Source organism: Mytilus edulis, chromosome 12, assembly GCF_963676685.1.
Source record: "Mytilus edulis chromosome 12, xbMytEdul2.2, whole genome shotgun sequence".
Classification (NCBI taxonomy): Eukaryota; Metazoa; Mollusca; class Bivalvia; order Mytilida; family Mytilidae; genus Mytilus; species Mytilus edulis.
In genome coordinates, this window is record NC_092355.1 from 56585019 (window position 1) to 56607714 (window position 22696).

A 22696-nucleotide genomic window follows, 5' to 3' on the forward strand; every position below is an offset into this window, starting at 1 on the left:
GTGAAAAGACAAATTCTTGCCAAAAATAGAACCTATGGTGACTTGTATAAAGGATTATGTACAATTACTGGGGAAATCCCCATTGCTATATATAGAAGGAGAAGGAAACGTGCATACAATGATTTAGATGAGGTAAGGTGTTATTGTTACATGTTTATCAGAGGTTGATTTAGGGCACCTCCTTTTTGTGAGAAAATTTAGTTGATATTTAGAGAATCACTGAAGCATGACATGAGCATGCCCCCTCCAAGGCAGTACCCTCCCCCTTATGAAAATTTATTGATCCACAATTTGTTATGGTACAATAAGATTCCATCAGTGAATCAGATGAGATACGTACCATATTTATCAAGAAGACAATCAATTTTCAAATTTAAAACGCAAGGCTTGCAGATATATATAAGTTCAAATATTTCAAATATAATTGCCAGAAATGGAGAAATATCAAATTGATTGATATTCCATGGGTAACTGCCAGAAATGCACAAGATTCGATGGTGGAATCTATATATTGCTATATTGATTTTTAGATGAAATTTAAGCAAACACTATTGTTATTTTTCGATGATTTTCAAAAAATTGTGTCCTTTAATGTCATATGATCAGGAATTGTCTCCTCCTTTTGTGACTTCACAAATTCGTAGAAAAGCAAGAAAACTTGTTGTCATACTTGAAGACAAACTGTGTGAGTCATCAAAGATCATTTATATTCAATCGGTAAGTATACATCATCTTAGAAAATACAATATCGCTAAAATTATCACCAAAAAAGACCAAATGAAAGCAAAATTTATGAAAGAAGCATAATACTGTGAATTCAGAAATTATTGCAATGTTTTTATCTTTGCGAAAAATGTGACGAGGTTATAATCAAAACAATTAAAAATTGGATTTTTTTGTATGAATAAAACCGGACTTTTCCTAATATTGCAGAAATTAAGATCGCATTTAACTCTGAAATGACAAAATCGCAATAATAGATTCATGCTATAATTTCTGAATTTACAGTAGACATTTAATTGACGATTTTATAATAACTTTTACTTATATGTAATATAAAAGATACTTTAACTTTTTGAATTATAGACTTCAGCAGGGAGAACAATAATTCGAAGCAAGGAAGGAATGTAGAACGTAAAGTAACGATAAACGCCAGGCATTTCTACGAGCGATCGGAACAGAACGATGTGACAGAAATAATCAGAAATCGTATGAAGTCATTACACATTGATGAAGATAGTTATGGTATATTATATATTTGGGTCTTGATAAAGATTTTTCATTTCTTTATTCTTTAATTTTTATGCCTTTTTTCTCAATCATTTATAGAGTAACTAATCGAATTCAAATAGAGAAAAATATTTAACGAGTAACTGTCTTTCAACACTTCTTTTCAAAACAAGCACTATTGGTTAGTTCATGGTGGTCAGTTTTATTAGTGGAAATAGACAAAGTGCCTGAAGAAAACCTTGAACCTTGATACTTAAGGGGGCTCGCGGGTCTAAATCAACTTTTTTATTTAATATAAGATTTCGCTTTATTTTTCTATAAATGAACTTTATCTTATACTTAATAGAAAAATGAAATTAAAAAAATGGGGTCACCGTTCATTTACGCTCACAATATTCCTTCAAAATAAGCATACATTTTTGTTAATGTCGTTTTTTCTGTTGAACTAATAGGAGAAATAGCGGTAATATTAAAATAAAAAAGAACTAAATTTCAGAAACCGCTTAAATTTTACAATTATTTTGTTTATGTACAGCTTATTCGAAAACCACAATAAAGAATATAGGTCACCAATGAGTTAAAAAAAAAGATATTTCAATTTTAATGCAAAAAAATGGCATTTTTGCACCAAAGGGAGATAATTTGGAGCTTTTTCAATGATATCTACATTTTAAAAGTCACCTTGGGCCAACACCAATTGATTTTTTGGAATAATTTTTGTACCATATGATAAAGTAACAACTACTTAAGGTAATTAATAAAAAAATTTATGAAAAATAAATGTTTAATTTTTTTCTGAAAATCTTATACCCGCGAGCCTCCTTAATGCTCAGGGTAAAAAAAAATCAATTGTTTTTTCAAAACAAATTTTATTTATTACACTATTAGTTGTTATTCAGATCTGCCAACTTTTTAAAATCTCCATGGGGGATTTTGCGCGCGACCAGAATTTTAAGGGTTACAATTTTTGCTACGTTTCTTTGTGCATTGTTTTTACTCCTAAAATAGTCTCATTTCTCTTCTTTGTCTTTTGATATACTAATGATGAGCTTGTAGGCCCTTATGTTTGCATGATTCTTGTACTAATTTTAAAATTTACAAAATAACTGAAGAATAAAGAAAAATGGCTAAAAACAAAGGATACAAAGTGGAGACCCCCCTTTTCCCCCTCCAAAGACTTCGTTATCTATGAACCATGACTCAAAAGACCTAAACCTACATGTTCTTAATATAGAAGGATGAATACATATTTTGATTAGTCTTATCAGTATAAATGAGAAAATGGATAAAATTTGTAATGAGTTATCTCTCTTTGTATTCAGAGGTGCTCTTACTGGCGGAGTCTTATACAGTAACACAGTAGAAGTGAATACAAAATGGCGTCGATTTTCAATCAACAGACACACGTCTGGTTTTTCAAAAATTAAACGGATTTCAAGATAAACAATATTTTCTTGAGATTTCAGTACAGTTCTCATCTTTCAGTTAATTACGATTTTGTTGTGGAATTATGGTAAACGTTGCAAATTGTGCTAGTATGATAAATTGAAAAGAATTGAAAGGCTGTCTGACCGAATTTGTGTGTACAAATTAATTTAGAGGATTGTTATGACCCATTAGGTACTCCCGATTACATACAACAACAAATTATGTCACCTGTTGTGACTGTTAAGTAGCGTAGGGTCATTAAATTGTCATAATATGTCCCCAGGTAAAAATTATAGATTTTGTAAATTGATCAGAAAAACTTCAAAATCCGTAACCAATAATTTGTAGGGGTATATTTTGTGAAAATCAGGATTTTTGCTAGTTTAATGATCCCAATATTGGGATTCGGGATGAGGGATGAAAATCGTGATAGTTGACAGGTCTGGTCATTTTATCATATGGTACAAAAATCAATCAAAATTATCTATTGGTTTTGGCCCAAGATCACTTTTTACATGTTTACATCATTGAAAAAGCTCCAAATTATCTCCCTTAGGTGCAAAAATGCCATTTTTTGGCAGTAAAATTGAAATATTTTTTTAACTTATCTGTGACCTATATTTTTTATTATTTTTTTCAAATAAGCTGTACTTAAAAACTAAAGAAATGTAAAATTTAAGCGATTACCTCTATTTCGAATTCTCCTATAAGTTCAACAGAAAAAAGTGCCTTAACAAAAATGCATGCTTCTTTCACTGGAAGATTGTGAGCTTAAATGAATGGTGACCCCATTTTCTTTATTATATTCTATAACGTATATGATAATGCTCATTTATAGAAAAAAGACCATCAATATCTTATATTATACAAAAAATATAAGCCCCTTTAAGCAAGAAAACTAACAATCATACTCAATTAAAATTTGACAACCTTCCAAGTGAGGCTTTCAAACTAACAACCACAGTATTAGACATTTGCGGAAACTGTCATACACCTACGATTAGGATTACAATTACACTTACAGGTAACATTTACATCTTTGGCTTTCTCAAAGTGTAAAGATAAACCGTCGATTGAAAACAATGTAACGATAGTGATGTTTTTGTGTAGTTTAACAACATATACATATATTCCTTATATATTTGCAGCAATGTGTTAACATTAATTATTGTATACGATGTTATCCAAGTTGAAAAGGCTGTAATTGTACGAAGTATCATTACTCAAGAACTAACATTATTTTAAAAATAAATTGAACATGAGACACACAAAATATCACAATTGTCTTTGCTGTAGCTAGATTGGGACAATTGCTGAAAAATGTCAGCAATACTTTGTGTTAAGAAAGATGCAATCAACCATGGAGCATGTTAACATGTTTATGTTTGACCTACTTTCTCTCTTTTATTTTGTTTTAAAGAGAATTAGAAAATACAGCGGACGTGTGTTTTTGAGCTATTTATTCTTCGTGAAATTTCACATCTCGTTCAGTATAATTTTGAAATCTTTTCATTTTTCCTGAAAAGGACAAACACTACGTGTTGGGTTTCAATAGACAAAAAATCACAACTATTCGAGAAAAAAATAAGACGTTCTCTATGTCGGAAATATATTTTCAACTGTTTGCCAGACTCTGGTAATGTAAGAATAGTTAAAACTTTGTTTTCAACAGCAACAAACAAAAAATGACAACGAGTTCCAAGTTGCTTTTCTTTTATACAATTATTATAAAAGAGATCTTGAGAATCATTAAGTATGAACGTTTTTTTCGCGTTATCCATAATTATCCCCCATGAACATAGGTGGGAATGGTATGCACGAAAGATGAGCTTTAACCCTTGTTCCGAGACTGGTAATCTTTTCATGGAATTGTAATAGAGAGTGCACTGACGATGCAAGATTAAAGGGGTCCGACCATATGTCCCTATTCAAAAGCATTGATTGTCAAGAAAAGGGGTGTTCCAAACCCCCGAACAGCCTGTGATCTCTCACTGCGACGTTGTTCATTTCAACACAAAGTTTATACGCAAATTTATTCAATTGATTGTTCGGATAAAATATGCAAAAGTGTAGCAGACTAGAAGAAATTGTTAAAAAAAATCCCAATCTATTTATATCGACAAGGCAACAGTTGCGGATGCAAAGTTGTAATTGGCATAACAAAAACGAAACCAACATGACTATTTCAAATGAAACAGTTTGTGTGTCATCTGAACAATATTTTTGCTGATTTTCGTATACTAACCATTGCATTAAAAGTACCCTGTTTCGCGGGGAAAATATATATATATATCATACATCTATCTACACCTTCGGTCCTTACAAATCTTTTGTCTTCAAATATTCGGCTTCGTGCGGTTCTAATGGTAAATCCAGAAAAGCGCTTAGGACACCTGAAATTAACCTGTTGCTTACATCTTTTTTTATATAGAAGACACCATTTGTAATTTCAATCTGTATTGTTGGTTTGTTTTTGTATTTTGAGATGACCCTTTGTTTTGTCAACTGTAATCATAAGTGTAAAGTGTAAAGATGAGCTTTAACCCCTGTTCTGAGACTGGTACTATTTTCATGGAATTGTAATAGAGAGTGCACTGACGACGCAGGGGATTCCAACCCAAGATTAAAGGGGGTCCGACCATATGTCCCTATTTAAAAGCATTGATCGACAAGAAAAGGGGTGTTCCAAACCCCCGAACAGCCTGTGATCTCTCATTGCGACGTTGTCCATTTCAACACAAAGTTTATACGCAAATTGATTGTTAGGGATAAAAATTGCAAAACTGTAGCAGAAGAGAAAAAATTGTTAAAAAAAATCCCAATCTATTTATGTCGACAAGGCAACAGTTGCGGATGCAAAGTTGTAATTGGCATAACAAAAACGAAACCAACATGACTATTTCAAATGAAACAGTTTGTAGATTATCCTCTGAACAATATTTTTGCTGATTTTCGTATACTAACCATTGCATTAAAAGTACCCTGTTTCGCGGGGATAATATATGTATATATATATATATCATACATCTATCTACACCTTCGGTCCTTAAAATCTTTTGTCTTCAAATATTCGGCTTTGTACGGTTCTGATGGTAAAACCAGAAAAGCGCTTAGGACACCTGAAATTAACCTGTTTCTTACATCTTCATTTTTTTTTTATAGAAGACACCATTTGCAATTTTAATCTGTATTGTTTGTTTGTTTTTGCATTTTGAGATGACCCCTTGTTTTTGTCACCTGTAATCATAAGTGTAAAGTGTAATCATTACTTACTTTAGTATAGACCTAGTTTCCACAAATGTCTAATGACAGGCTAGTAATACAATAGATGAACTACTTAGACCACTCACCACCAAGCTCCCCCTTATTTTTTTACAGTTTGAAATAACCAAGCCTGTTTTGTTTGATAAATATATCTATGTGATTTTCAGGAGGAGGTGAACCAATAAAAACAGTCTCCTACATTATACTGAATCCTACTCCAAGCAGGAAGTTGAAGATGGGAGATCTCATGTAAGTTTATTGTATGAGACAAATGGTTTAGGTTTATGCAAATACTACTGTCTATTATTTATAGCCCATACATTGTATTGTATGTAATATCAGCCCATAGACATAATTTAGTCATTTGACCGTGACGTCATCAACGTTTTTTTCATGTTTTTCTCTGGTTCAAATGGGAATTCAGAATTAAATTATAAAAATAAATGTACTATTTTATCTGTCTATTCGATATTACATTAAAAATGTGGTGCACACTTTAAAATAACCTGCTACGCGCGTTATTCAGTGTGCACCACATATTTGATGTTGTTTCTTAAACGGCAGAGCTATTAAGCATTAATTTATTTCATTTTCCTAATTCCCCTAAATATGCATACACAAATGTCATGTGATAACACTTATTCAAACTTTACATTGAAACCACAACTATTCTGGAACACCTATAAATAAAATAAGAGGTTAAATTTAATAAAGAATGTTCCCATCAAAGGCATCTTGATAGGTTTTTTATGTTTGTATAGATAAAAGTTTCCTTTTTTCACAGATACGTAATACAGCCAAGTTCAATGTTTGCAGTACCAAGTAACTAAGAAACCGATTCGTAGAATGTCCTGGGCCTCAGCTAGAGTTGCCACAGGAGACCAAATTACACCGAAATTAACATCTAAAGGTCACTGTACAGCCATCAACAATGAGCAAAGCCCATACCGCATACAACTTTGTCGAAAAAAAAAGAAAAGTAACGGCCTAATTTAAACATGATTTATATACAAAAATATGAACAAAAAAAATTTGTAGCACAGCAACAAACAACCTCTGAATTACATACATCTTTTTCTTATGAATATACAAATGTACACTGGACATTATGCAGACAACAGTCAATCATTTGTACATCTTTTGTTACCATGCAGAATTGAAAATGAAATATATGTATATATTTTGTCAGCTTTTTATTGTTGTCTTTCTGTCAAAGTATTTAGTTTTTAAGGTAATTTTATATGACATAATATGTGCCATGTCGTTACTTAAGCAAAAAATGAGTATTCTAATAGCAGCCTGAACTATTTACCATAAGTCTGATGCTCTGTACTAGTTGAAGTTTGTTCAAGTGTTTGCAAAACATTGTTTAAACACAGGAGGATAATGTGACATTTGTCTGATAAATGGTCTTGTGTACTAGTACTGGTAGATGGAAAAAGATTTTTGTAGGCAGGATTTGTAAACCAATGTAAATAGAAATCAGAATTCAAGGATGCAGGGATCCTGTTTGCTCATAAAACCTTTAAATGAAGTCAGAAATTAGACATTCAGATATTTTTACTTGTATAAGTAAAAATTCATCCTATCTTCTTTTCTTGAATTCTTAGGATTTCTTTGCTCTAATAGAATTTTAAATTGTCTGCCCTTTGCAGATGTCTTTACTAATCATTTAAGTGTAATTTCATGGCAATGAAAATCCCATTTGTCTGTTTATCTTCAGAACACTGCTCATTTACAAGCCCACAAGGAGCAATTTTTGAAGGTCTTGTGCAAATACTTTTAAATCTTTGCACAATCAGTTTCTTTGTTGAAATAATGAGATAAAACATTGAACTCTAAACAAAATGGGAAAAGTCATTAAAGACATGATTTTACATCTCAAAACTTGAGAATTTTTGTGGGATTGTAAGAAAAATTTACTTATACAAGTAAATTTTTGAGATTATTTAAACATTATAATTCACTTTTATGTGTATATTTTTCTTTACTTTTTCAAGAAAGTAAAAATAACTTCTACAAGTAGTACCCTGACTGACTGAACAATAGGCTCCTGACTTAGGACAAATGCAAATAAATGCAGCGGGCGTAAACCAGTTTATTGCATGGTGCCAAACTCTCACCCTTACATGGCACAAGAAAAGAATGAACTATGCAAAACAATATGAGAAATAGCAAAACACCAACAACCACTCAATTACAGGCTCCCGACTTAACACAGGAACATATGGAAGCCCATTATACAACAATCTATCAACACACAACTATCAAACAAATCATTTAGACAATAAAAAATTTAGTGACCCTTTGGTTTTGCCTTTTAAAACCATACAAACAATGGCTTTGTAGAATTTTGCAGTTATTTAGTTTTTATGATAAACTGGACAAATAAAGTTTAGGACCACTTTCGTGTGATATAATCAAGGTTCTTTAACAAGTCAGTGTGCGCCATATGGTAAACACTATATTTGTCCACAGTAAGGTCTGTCTCCCTATCAGCAAACCTATATGTTGTACCATGAGTTCAGATTGCCTCAACCCATTTCTAAAAATTGTAATGCATGATGCTAATAAATATGAAAGAAAGTTCCAGTTGAAATTTTTTGAATTTTAACAAGAAATGGGGTAAAAACAATTACACCAATTTTATACAAACACCTTTTTGTGCTGGAATTATCGAAAGTTTTTTCTTGTAAATTGTTTTCCTATGAAGAAACAAATTGTGTGAATTAATTGATTTTGTTGCAGTTCTTTATCTATCATTTTCCTGTAAGAATCAATTATGGTAGCTTCAGTTTTCCAATATTTTTAAGAAAGAGGACTCAGCATTCTCAGGAGGGTTATTTATAGCGATTCAATGTCGTGAGAAACTTCCATTTGTTGGGTTATTCTTTCAAATATTGGACAGTTAAAAGTAACAACATTTATGGTTTCTTACAGATATAAATGAAATAAAGAAAGGGTACAACACAAGAATAACATCACAATAATATTTTAATTACAAAAAAAGGTTACTATATCATGTATCACCATTTATATGATGCACAACTGTGTTGTGCATCACAATACTAACTAACTTCAAAAACTGACATCACTGCTTCAAAAGCAAAACACAAAAGTGATATGAAAAAATAAATGAACACGAAAAAGAAACCAACCAGTCATCCAAACATCAATGCTCCTTCGCAAGGTAAAACAATATCTTCACTAACCAAAATAATTGTTAAATAGAATTTACACAAATGAAAAAAAACAATTGTACAAATACACTAAATGTCTGAATATCTGGTATTAAATACAAATGAGGGAAGAGAAAAATGTTTTCAATAGTCGTAAATTATTATTTCTTTTTGTGAAACATGAAGCAAGCACAGTGTTGAAGGTCCATCAAAACTATCAAGGTGCAAATAACCACTAAAACAACAATACCAAAGGTGCCTATGTACTTCGAGGATGGCCTATCATCTCCTGCTGATACGAGGGATCGTCTGTACTTGTTCGTTTGTTTCCTATCTACAGACAGTTCTGATTTTAACAGTGCAATCTTTCTGATGAGTTCATCCTCGGTCATGGTGAAGTTGTTACATGAACATGTACATAGAGTTTTGGTTGATGAACGACCTGTTGTTCTGCTGGAAGTTGTTGCAGTACTGATGATGGTGCTTATTGTTGTTGGATCAAATCCTGGTGTAGTTGTTCCTGCTGTGCTTATTCCTCTCAGATCTAATTCTGGTGTTGTTGTATCGGTTGAGCTTATTGTTGTTGAAGCAAATTCAGGTGTAGTTGTTCCTGTTGTGCTTATTCCTGTCAGGTCTAATGCTGGTGTTGGTGTATCAGTTGAGCTTATTGTTGTTGAAGCAAATTCAGGTGTAGTTGTTTCTGCTGTGCTTATTCCTGTCAGGTCTAATGCTGGTGTTGTTGTATCGGTTGAGCTTATTGTTGTTGAAGCAAATTCTGGTTTTGTTGTGTCAGTTGAGCTAATTGTTGTTGAAGCAAACTCTGGTGTGGTATCGGTTGAGCTTCTTGGTGTTGAAGCAAAATCTGGAGTTGTTGTATCGGATGAGTTTATTGTTGTTGAAGCAAATTCTGGTGTAGTTGTATCTGTTGAGCTTATTGTTGTTGAAACAGATTCTGGTGTAGTTGTATCGGTTGAGCTTATTGTTGTTGAAGCAAATTCTGGTGTAGTTGTTTTAGTTGTTCTTATTTTTGTCGGACCAGATCCGGAACCAACATCTAATTCATCAGGTGTACAAGCTACAAAATGATAGAAGTTTAAGCTTAAAACTGAACTGATTGCAAGAACTACTGTGTTAGAAATAAGAAGATGTGGTATGAGTTCCAATGAGGCAACTCTCTATCCAAGTCGCAATTTGGAAAAAAATAGCAGGCCGGAATGAGTATTTATCGTCACATCCAAACACCAATTGAAAATAACTATTGTTCTTTTTTTCTTTTTTAGCAACGGCATTGTCAGTTTATTTTCGATCTATCAGTTTGACTATTCCTTTGGTATCTTTCGCCCCTCTATTATATAATTAGTAAATAAGAACAAAGATATAATAAACACGTGACAGCTCTCACACAGACAAACAAGTCATTTTTAAGATGTATATTAGTAGGACTGATACATGTTACAAAGAAAGTCCCATTTATGACCAAAAAAATAAGAATCAAGGTGAAACACCATACTTCTTACATGTATGTATAATATAGTTAAATTCATCAAAAACTAAATATAAATAAGTTAAAAAAAATATTATTACAGATGCTTTTTTTTCATAATTCATTATAAAAATTTGATTTCTTAAAAATAAAAACGAAAAGGCAGTAGCCTCCTCGCCGCTCCGGCAAAATAGTGATTTATATAGTCAGAGTTTTGCTATTTTGTCGGTCGTATTTCAGATTTTCGATCAAGACTATATGAAATATATTTTTGAAGGTAACTATTTAATATGCACAAATGTATGATATATATATACAACTCGTCTAAACATCAAACCAACAATGTTAGATCTGTAAATTTGCTTTCGCAAATGTTTTGTTCTTCCCTCGCCAGGATTCGAACCCATGCTACTGAGATATCGTGACACCAAATCACCTGCACTGCAGCCGTCCCGCTAGACCACACGACCACCTGGGCTTCACAAAAAATATATATATATGTGGCTAGATGTCAATAACAATTCATTTTTCGCATTGACTTTCTGGTCATTCAATTTTGGTGAGCTGCACTAATTTTTAATTACAGGTACATACGTTTCTTTCTGTTGAACATTGAACGTTCTAAATTGAAAACAACATTTTTTTTATCCAACAAACTTAACTTTAGACTGATGACGAAGAGCTACAGCAGGTTTTTGAGAACTTTGAAAACAACAACTACGGCTGTGGAAACGTAAACGAGGATTATAAAATTCATGCAAACCAGACAAAACTTTAATAATAGTCTATTATCTATGGTGCAATCAAATCGATTATAAGATTTAAAAAAAAATGTTGTAAAAAGTAAAATCACAAACACGATGCATAGAAATCTAGCTATTGCCAGCATTTTTTCTCTAAATGTTTAAAATGAAATGTATAAATCTGCATTTTTTGCAAAAGTGATGCAGAGGCAAAAGAAACAATTGTTATATTTAGTTCATGTCTGCCGTTGCAGCATCTTTCTTATAACAGAAATATTCTTTAGACTTCCAATTTATAATAAAGAAAAAAGTACTAGTATCAATTTTAATATTTATGCTATTTAAGAAAACAGTTCTAGTTTCAATATTGATATTTAAGATTTTTTAACTTCTAATAAAGAAAAACGAAGTAGACAAAGTATCAATTTTGATATTTATGCTTTTTTTAATATTTTTTACAGAATTCTTATCAAATCAATTTTAATATTCACGTTTTGTATAAATGTTTTAAGAAGACATATTTGTATAGAAATTTCTTATTGAAGTGTATGTTTCTATATTTTTTCTATTCTTACTTTAATTTCTATACTTCTATTTTAATCTTAATTTGAAAGACCGGCAAAATAGCAAAACTGTATATAAATCGCTATTTTGACGGAACCTGCAAAATAGCCACGACCAAATAAAAAATGAAAAATGGACGTACTTAGCGCAGAACTTTACCTGATGTTGAATTTTTTGGAATATCAAATAGCCAGCACGCAGTTGTATAGGACATTATTGAAATATCAGTTAGCGCAGAACTTTACCTGATGTTGTATTTTTCGGAATATCAAATAGCCAGCTCGCAGTTGTATAGGACATTATTGAAATATCAGTTACACCAGTATCAATATTAAGGATCCGTGGCATGCTGTCGAACTTGTCATGTCCAATGCAGGTACCTTCTCCCGCTTCGATGGTTCCATCAATCCAAGAAACCCAAAAGGGAATGTAATTGTCGCAATAATATGTTGGCAAGGATGTATTGTTTATATCTAGAACAGATTCTGATGAATTTTCTATGAGATATATATACCTTCTTCCAAAATGCACTTGATATAACTGATAATCATTTACTGTACCAAAACTATCGCCAACTAAGTCCATAAACGTTTCTTCACATGGTTTTACCTTGAAATATATTGACTCTGAATCTCGAAAATTAATTCCGTGTTCACGTAGGGGTTTCCTCTCTCTATTTCCCGTAGTAATATTGAAAGCTAGAAGAAGAAAATAGATATATATACATTTACTTTTACAATTTGTGTTTTGTCGATTTTTCAGTAATCTTACGGACTATACCAGTCTTCTTGTCCCACGAATGTACAGGTACGTTAGTCCTAATATGATGTATATAATAAAATTGAGAAAGAAAATGGGGAATGTGTCAAAGCGACAACAACCCGACCATAGAGCAGACAACAGCCGAAGGGCACCAATAAACATTTTGTCTGATAACATCTACATTTAGTTAGGAGATAACTGTGTTTAATTTTAAACTCTGACGGCATCGATTGATGATTTGATGGTCGGACCTTGAAGTGAGTTTACCAGCGACGCGTTAGAGGAGTCAGTAAACGGGTATTTGCGACTATCAAATCACCAAATGATGTCATCGGAGCTTAAATACAATATTGTTATCTCCAGTCTAAAATTGACAGCAAACGACGTCAAACCATATATTTAAAATCAGTCATATTTCGTTTACGTTTTTATTTTTATTACGTGTCCAAACGATGTTGCATTGATTTATCATTCATAATCTATAATTTTGATAATGTTATTGAACTATAATAATATAAGATTACAAATCCTCAGACATTTCTGACATTTGACATTTATGACTGTCCTTACGGTCTTATATTTTCAAATGTTTTATTCTTTTTGCTTTCAATTGTAAAACTAGTTGACGTCCGTTTGGTTTTTAATGGGGTGGGGGAGAGTGAATATTTTCTGGCAAAACCTTTAATTTTTCTCGTTGCTAAGACGACTTATTTTATTGATCTCACTTTTGAAGATCTTTTAACGCATTAATTTCGGAATATACTGTTTCATCCTGTTTTGTGCAAGATTGCAAGTTTTTGCCAGACCAGGATATTCACAAACACCCTCGAAACAATTGGTCATAAGCTTAACACGCTTAACAATTTGCCACCTTTACTCGATAATTAACCGCAGAAAAATTTAATAAAAAAAAGTTTGATAATTTAAAGACAAAGTTTAGAACATTTTCAGTTGCTTTTGTGTGCTTCCTATCGAAATTGGTTCCTATTTTGAAAAAAATCAATGAGCACTATTTCAGAAAAAAAGAAATAAAGAGATTGGCCTAAATTAAACAAAAATGCTTACCAATTTTTAAAGAGTATATTTTGCTCGAAAATTTCTTTTTTTTTTCTGTGTTCTATATACCTACTCCCCCCCCCCCCCCAAAAAAAAAAATAAAAAAAATAATAAGACTAAAGGAACTATTTGACTAAACACAGCAACATCGGTGTTGAACGAAAGTATAGAGGGAATACTTCATAAAATCTTTTACAATCAGTTTACACCCTAGTACAAAAGTAAGGGAACGTTTCCTAAGAAATATTTGTTTCATTTGTAGCATGGTTTCATCAGTGGTGTATGGAGTTTTACACCAGTGCGTAAAATTCTGTGATTCTGTACAAACTAAGACGATCAGCATGTGAAAATGACGCTTAATTAAATGAAAGGATCATTTGACGCCAACAGTTGCGAAGTGGTGTGTTGCCGCTTTATGGCCATAGAGAGTATTCGTATCCCTACATGTATATAAGAAGATTTAAACTGCGTGCAGCAGAATCAGAAATCATATATTTTATTTTTTTTTCATTTTGTTATGTTGTGTCACATACTATAAATATTTAGTTTTATAGCGATAAAGATTTGAATTGAATTGAATTATAAAGGACATCATAGACATTATTAATTAAATTCTAACTGGAAAATAACTATAATAACAAACTTCTTTACGTACCAGAATTTACGGAAAAAACACAGAAACCAAAAAATATATCCACTTTCAAAATCATTATATTTACTAAATCCTAACGGATTTATCACAAACGAGCTTGCGGATTCAAAAAAATATCAAAATCTTATACAGATATAGATCGTTAGAATGTTGATGCATACGCTGTCCAATCAGAACGAGTTGTTCAATAAGGGAGATACAATGGTTTGGCGTTGTTTTGTAAAAAAGATTCAACGAATCAGTAAGTGCGAATGATTTCTTAAAACAATGCAACTATACATTGTAGAACTCACGATAAATGAACAGACTGATGTTGCAGTAAATATAATTATAATCTTAAATTATCTGCGACAGGGGGACATGTCATGTAATGATTGCTACTACTGTGAATTCATTTATTTTCGTGGGTACCAATTTTAGGGGATTCAGGAAATCATACATGTTCGTGAATATTTGATTTCATGGTTTTGTCGAAGTCTGCATTCAAGTCTATAGACATTTTTTAAATTTGTTGATCATTTGATTTCGTGTTTTACCTGTTCCCACAAAATCCACGAAAAGTGGTATCCAACAAATAATAATGAATCCACAGTTTTATATCTTCGTTTAGAATTGTACAAATTAGACTTGTATGGTTGAATAGTGAGGACCTATTAAGAACAAATTATTCCGACTTATTTCACATTGGGACCTTGCTGATTTATATATAAAAACATAAATAAAAGGAGATATGGGACGGCATCAATTGATAATTAATTTTGATGGTCGCAAATACCAGATGTTATCCGTAATACATGTGTAATTCAGCTCTTTGCTTTGCATATCCAAAAATTTTACATCACCAGCGTCCTAGAGTATACATCTACAGCGCTAGATTAAATATCTACATTGAAGGTCTTAGTATCTGCAGCACTAGATAAATATAGGAAGATGTGGTGTGAGTGCCAATGAGACAACTCTCCATCCAAATGACAATTTAAAAAAAGTTAACTATTATAGGTCAATGTACGGCCTAGTTTGATTTTTAGTAATATTGTAATTTTTTTTTATATCTTATGCGCGCAAACATAAAATCTACCGAACTGAACTTTTTTTTTTTTATCCCCAGCGCTTTTACTTTACCAGCGTTAGTAAGATACATTTGTACTTTTGCATTCAAGAACATCATATTCCCCCCCCCCCCCCCCCCCGACTCTTAATGACGTCTATACACTATTCATTTGGAGTTTTTGTCTGTAATGATCGGGTATTTTAGTCTTTTTTATTTGTTGTAGTTTGACATTGAACTAGATTTCAGACACTGCGAGAACTCTTCCATTATATTAAGGTACATGTATTTATAGTGGTACGATTCTGAAACAAGTTCCTGTGACCTCACTGAACTTTTTGTTTTATCTCCAACTCTTTACTTTACTAACTCAAGCATTAGTAAGATACCTTTGCATTTCAGAACATCATCTTTTTTTCCCGACTGTTAATGGCGCCTTTACACTTATCATTTGGATTTTTTAGTCTGTACTGATCGGGTTTTTAGTCTTTTCATATTTGATGTTTTTGGCTTTGCACTATAGATGTCAGAGACTGCGAGTACTCTTCTATCTGTAATTTGTCTTTAGTGTTTGTGTTAGTTGTTTTGAACTTTGCATCGATTGAAAGAGCTGATCCCTTTTCAAAAATCTGTTTAATGTCTTCTTATGTTGTGCAGTTACACTAATGTCCAAGCTAAAATGGAGGAGTGGACACCAGTGGCGGATCCAGAAATTTTCATAAGAGGGGGCCCGATCTCGTCACGCTTAAGTGATATCCTATATAAGCAACCAAATTTTTTTCTAAAAAGGGGGAGGGCCCACTACCCCCCGGGCCTCCCCTAAATCCGCCACTGGACACCCGCAAACATGTTAAACCCACCACATTCTGTCCTCATTCAGGAGCATGTAATTCAATAGTAGTCGTTTGTTGATGTATATCATATTCGTCTTTGGTTTATTGTTTTGTAGATAATTCAGATCGTAAGTTTACTCGATTGAAATGTTTTATATTATGTTAGGTTTTTGATAGCTTGCTATGTGTACTAGGTTTCACTCATTGTTGAAGGACGTTTTGTACCCTATAGTTTCAATTACGTCAACGTCATTTAGTCTCTGGCATAGAGTTTTCCCTTTGGCAATCATACAACAGCTTCTTATAAATCATAAATAATCCGTATTACTCAATATGCCTTAAAAGAAACGACTGCATAGTTTGTACTTATATAAAATGTCATTAAACGCGTTGAATCCGGAAGCAGGTGAATTTACAGACACAGACCTTTAGTCGGTATTGCATATTTACAAACAGTCGTTCAAATAAAACTTTTCAGTGTAGCTTTCCAAGATTTCTTTCAATTCATAGCTGATCTATAAAATGTTGATGTTAAAATTTGAATGAACAAGCAAAATTATTCGTCAAGAATAAATAATAATCATGCGGAGATGATATGCACAGTTTGATAATGAATGCATTACACCACTACTGTAAAGTACCAGGAACAGTTAATTTCCTATAGCAATAAGGCCAAATATGTTGCGAGCTTTGTTTCGCGTGCTGCTAGATAGTTTTGTTATGGTTTTAGGCCAATTTCGCCGTTTTAGAATATAAAGGACTATGGACAATCTCATTATTCGTACACCAAAAGGAAAATAATGTCACATAATTGGTTGAATTATCATTCTCTAAAAAGTTTCAAACCAATCCCAGCGTTTTGGTGTACGCTTTTGAACATATTACCCAGAATGCATTAGATTCTGAAACGGCAAAATTGATTGTGTGAGAAAAATTTAATTGAGCATGGCCTCCCCTTTGTTCAAATTTCTGGATCTGCCATCTTTTATTCTATCAGTGAATCAGATGAGATACGTATCATATTTATCAAGAAGACAAAAATAAATTTTCAAATTTAAAATGCAAGGCTTGCAGATAAGTTCAAATATTTCAAATATAATTGCCAGAAATGGAGAAATATCAAATTGATTGATTTTTCATGGGTAACTGCCAGAAATGCACAAGATTTGATTATGGAATCTATATATTGCTATATTGATTATTAGATGAAATATAAGCAAACATTATTGTTATTTTTCGATGATTTGAAAAATTATGTCCTTTAATGTCATATGATCAGGAATTGTCACCTTCTTTTGTGACTTCACAAATTTATAGAAAAGCAAGAAAACTTGTCGTCATACTTGAAGACGAACCATAGTAATTATCAAAAAATATTCAACCGGTTGGGACGTATACATAATCTTAGAATAAAATTAACAGTATCAATTTTCTTGCACCAGATGCGCATTTCGACAATACATGTCTCTTCAGTGATGCTCGTGGGAAAAATACCATATCACTCAAATTATCACAAAAAAGACCAAAGCAAAATTTATGAAAGAAGCAGAATAGACATTATTAATGTATTTTATAATTACCTTTACTTATATATAATTTAAAAGATACTTTAACTTTTTTGATTATAGACTACAACAGGAGAGAACAATAATTCGAAGCAAGGAAGGAGTGTAGAACGTAAAGTAACGATAAACGTCAGGCATTTCTACGAGCGATCGGAACAGAATGATGTGACAGAAATAATAAGAAATCGTATGAAGTCATTACACATGGATGAAGATAGCTATCATGGTAAATTATATATTAGGGTCTTGATGGGGCTTTACATTCCTTTATTCTTTAATCTTTAAGGTCAATTTTCTCTATTCTTAATTTTTTTTGGTCTTATTCTCCATTCACTATATTCTAGTACCCTGTTATTTTCATTTCTTCATGGTTTTCTTCTTTATTCATTATTCATTTGCCGTTTTAGTTTCTATTGTATGTTGATTGTTCTCTGGTTATAAAATGCCACCTTAACCATACCTGCCAACTGTCACTATTTGCGGGGGATTTCCCCCATGAAGGCTACCAAATGGAGATTTTGAAAGAGCAATTTTGTCCACAATTTAAGCGAAACAATAAATTTTATAATGACTATAGGCTTGTAGTAGTATGAATAAGCCAAAAAACAACATATTTGAAGGCCCCCTTGATGGTTTTGTAGAACTATAGGACCCATCTTGCACATAAAACCCCTATGGGCATTTTAAAAAGTTGGCAGGTATGCTTAATCCTCATGTCCTGGCACAGACACACATAATATTTAGTTTTTATCTAGCATGTGATGATGTGACAAAAGTTGCAAAAGGAGAGACATATGTGTTTCTTTTAAGATAAAGTTTCTGCTTAAGTCAGCTTGATAGAAACTACTTGTTTATATAAAGTTGAATAACTATTGGCAGTTTGATGATCATTTTGATATGCTGCCCTCTATGTCACGCTAAAGTAACTTTGAATTATTTAGCAATGCTGTTGCCATCAGATTGTCTTTTTCTGAATTTTCAATATGCAGACATACAAGACATATCTCTGTGTCAACAGTTTATTTTTTAACATTTAGTACATTACAAGCTGAATTTTTGCATGATAGGCAAGTAATAGAGTAAATGAAATACTTAAACCACTCAGCCATCTTCCATCTAGTACCCCCTTATTTTTTAAAGGTTGAAAAATAAGCAAGTTTGTTGAGTTAAATAAATATATCTATGTGTTTTACAGGTGGAGGTGAACCAATAAAAATAGTCTCCTACATTATACTGAATCCTACTCCAAGCAGGAAATTAAAAATGGGAGATCTCATGTAAGTTTATTGTATGAGACAAATGGTTAAGGTTTGTGCAAATACTACTGTCTATAATTTATAGCCAATATTGTATGTATTTTGATGTAACGCGTCTTTTGATAGGCAGATGTTGTTATTTAGTTTATCAGCCCATAGACATTATTTAGTCATGTGACCGTGACGTCATCAACGTTTTTTCATGGTTTTCTCTGGTTCAAATGGGAATTTAGAATTAAATTATAAGAAATAACTGTAATATTTTATCTGTCTATTCGAAATAACATAAAAAAAATGTGGTGCACACTTTTAAATCACTGTTATTCAGTGTGCACCACATTTTTGATGTTATTTCTACATAGACAGAAAAAAATATTACAATCATTCCTTAAATATAAAAAAAAAGAAGATGTGGTAGGATTGCCAATGAGACAACTCTCCACATGAGTCCAAAATGACAAAGAAATTAACAACTATAGGTCACTGTACGGCCTTCAACAATGAGCAAAGCCCATACAGTTTATTTGTACATTCAGCTTTGGATACATTTTATTATATGTAGGTGATAGTTTTATTGAACTTTTGAACTTGACTTTTTGCAGTCATCAATGGTTATTTAAAGATTGAAATTCAGTTCACTGGCATTGAATCAACGGCAGAGCTATTAAGCATTAATTTATTTCATTTTCCTAATTCCCCTAAATAAGCATACACCAATGTCATGTGATAACACTTATTCAAACTTCACATTGAAACCACAACTATTCTGGAACACCTATAAATAAAATAAGAGGTTAAATTTAATTAAAAATGTTCCAATGGAAGGCATCTTATAGATTTTTATGTTTGTATAGATAAAAGTTTCTTTTTTCACAGATACGTAATACAACCAAGTTCAATGTTTGCAGAACCAAGTCGACTGACGAAGAAACCTATTCGTAGAATGTCCTGGGCCTCACAAACCATTTATGAAATATCTCATCGTAACTCTGGGAACGAACATCATGAAATAACAACAACTGATGTAGCCAAAAAAATCAAAAGTAAAGTTTTCGTAACAGAGAAAGTTAAAGAACTTGATATGGTGTGAATGCTGCAGACTTTGTGATGTTGGCATCATGTGACAATATGGCATCCTGTGACACTTTAATGTCATGTGACTTTGGCATCATGTGATACTTTGGCATCATGTGACAATTTGGCATCATGTGGCACTTTGTCATGTGAATTTGGCATTGCGTGTCACTTTGGCATCATGTGAAAGTTTTGCATCATGTGACACTTTGGCATCATGTGACACTTTAATATCATGGGACTATGGCATAACATGATAGAGGAGAGATTGATTTAAGTGTTTAGTAGTGAACAATGATAGTTATGCTTTGGTTTAAGGGTATACTATGAGCAGCTAATGTTTACATGGGATTATATGTATCGTAAGTATATAGGATCTGATCACAATAAATTCTGGAGATTTGTTGATGCTAGGCTGTTAGAAGCTTATTGAATAGCTTGTCTAAAGTAAGTTCAATAGAAACAAAACGGACAGAATTCGATTACTGGACATTGGATTACTTCGTTTTTAATAACTTCCTTGTGCATTCATTTTGTCCAGTATTGTAAAGACATCATACCGCCTTTACCAACACGAATAGGATGATTACACATGTTGAATGTTTCCTGACACTGTTAAAACTGAACATTATTCATACAGCTTCAAAACTTCTGTTTTGCTACAAATTGCGGAACAATAAATTTTTTAATCTTTGAACAAAACTTTATGGCAAGATTTGCTACAGGCAGCTGTTAAATGTTGGATAAAAAGGCATGATTTATATCATGCTTGAAAGCTAGAACCCTTTTATTAGTATATGAACATTACGTTGTTAGACAACATGTATGACTGTTTCTAATTAGAATATTTTCAATTTTCTAGAGGCAAGAATAAAAAGCGAAAGTAGTAGCTTTTATTACTGTGAAACACAATAAATGAAGATGTGGTATGATTGCCAATAAGACAAACTTTCCACAAGAGACCAAATTACATATTAATTAACAGCTAAAGGTCACCGTCACTGGAAATTTTGCAGACAACAGTCAATCATTTGAGCATCTTTAGTTTATGTAGTTATCCTACAGAATTGAAAGGGAAATATGTATTTTGTCAGTTTTTGATTGTGATCTTAGCACAATCAGTTTTTTTTTTTGAAATAATGAGATGAAACATTGAACTCTAATAAAAACTTATGAGCTAACCTGGGAAAAGTCATTTCAAAACTTGAGAATTTTTGTGGGTTTGTAAGAAAAATTTACTTATACAAGTGAATTTTTGAGAAAATTAAGGGAAGATTATTCAAACATTATAATTCACTTATATGTGTATAGTTTTCTTTATTTTTTCAAGAAAATAAAAATTAAATGTACAAGTAGTACCCCTGACTGACTGAATAACAGGCTCCTGACTTAGGACAAAAAGATGCAGCGGGTGTAAACTAGTTTATTGCATGGTGCCAAACCCTCACCCTTACATGGCACAACAAAGAATGAACTATGCAAAGCAATATAAGAAAAACATATATGAGAAAAAGCAAAACAGCGACAACCCCTCAAATACTGGCTCCGGACTTAAAACAGACACATATATATATAGAAGCCCATTATACAGCAATCTATCAACACACAACTATCAAACAAATCATTTAGACAATAAAAAATTTAGTAAACCTTTGGTTTTGCCTTTTTAAAACCATACAAAAATGGGTTTGTAGAAGCTGAAACAAAATTTCCTGTTGATATATTGCTGTATTTAACAAAAAAAACCTTTTTTACACCAATTTTATGCAAACATCTTTTTGTTCTGGAATTTATCGAAGGTTTTTTCTTGTAAATTGTTTTCCTATGAAGAAACAAATTGTGTGAATTATTGATTTTTTTACAGTTCTTGATCTATTATTTTCCTGTAAGAATCAATTATGGTAGCTTCAGTTTTCCAATATTTTTAAGAAAGAGGACTCAACATTCTCAGGAGGGTTATTTATAACGAGTCAATGTCGTAAAAAAACTTCCATTTGTTGGGTTATTTCTATAAATATTGGACAGTTAAAAGTAACTATCATTTATGCATGTGTTATGGTTTCTAACAGATAAAAATGAAATAAGGGTACAAAAATAAAATAACGTAACAACAAAAAAGGTTACTAAATCATGTACATGTATCACCATTTAAATGATTTATACAATGCACAACTGTGCTGTGTTGTGTATCAGAATACTAACATACAGACAGACCAAAAAAAACTGGGCCCCCAAAAACTGACATTACCTCTTCAAAAGCCAAACTCAAAAGAGATATAAAAATAAATGAACACGAAAAAGAAACCAACTAGTCAACAAAATATCAATGACCCTTTGCAAGTTAAAACAATATCTTCACTAACCAAAATAATTGTTAAATAAAATTTACACAAATGAAAAACACAATTGAACAAATACACTAAATGTAATGTTGTCTTTAGTTTGCCTAAATATCTGGTTTTAAATACAAATGAGGAGAAATACATGAAGAGAAAAATGTTTTCAATAGTCGTGAATTATCATTTCTTTTTGTGAAACATGAAGCAAGCACAGTGTTGA

General features: G+C 32.1%; 1 protein-coding gene and 1 long non-coding RNA gene across 2 annotated transcripts; one reads left to right on the forward strand and one right to left on the reverse strand.

Moving 5' to 3' along the window:
* Positions 1-6747, forward strand: LOC139497320 (uncharacterized). The gene is made up of 4 exons (XR_011657747.1): positions 1-132; positions 1087-1245; positions 6090-6171; positions 6707-6747. It is a non-coding gene; the product is annotated as an uncharacterized lncRNA (long non-coding RNA).
* A 2502-nt stretch (positions 6748-9249) lies between these two features.
* On the reverse strand, positions 9250-12517 carry LOC139497723 (uncharacterized). Its single transcript, XM_071285958.1, has 2 exons — positions 12137-12517; positions 9250-10176 (listed from the first exon to the last, which is right to left on the reverse strand). The coding sequence occupies exons 1-2, from the start codon at positions 12474-12476 to the stop codon at positions 9263-9265; spliced, it is 1254 nt and encodes a 417-aa protein (XP_071142059.1). The 5' UTR covers positions 12477-12517; the 3' UTR covers positions 9250-9262.
* Positions 12518-22696: the final 10179 nt, after the last annotated feature.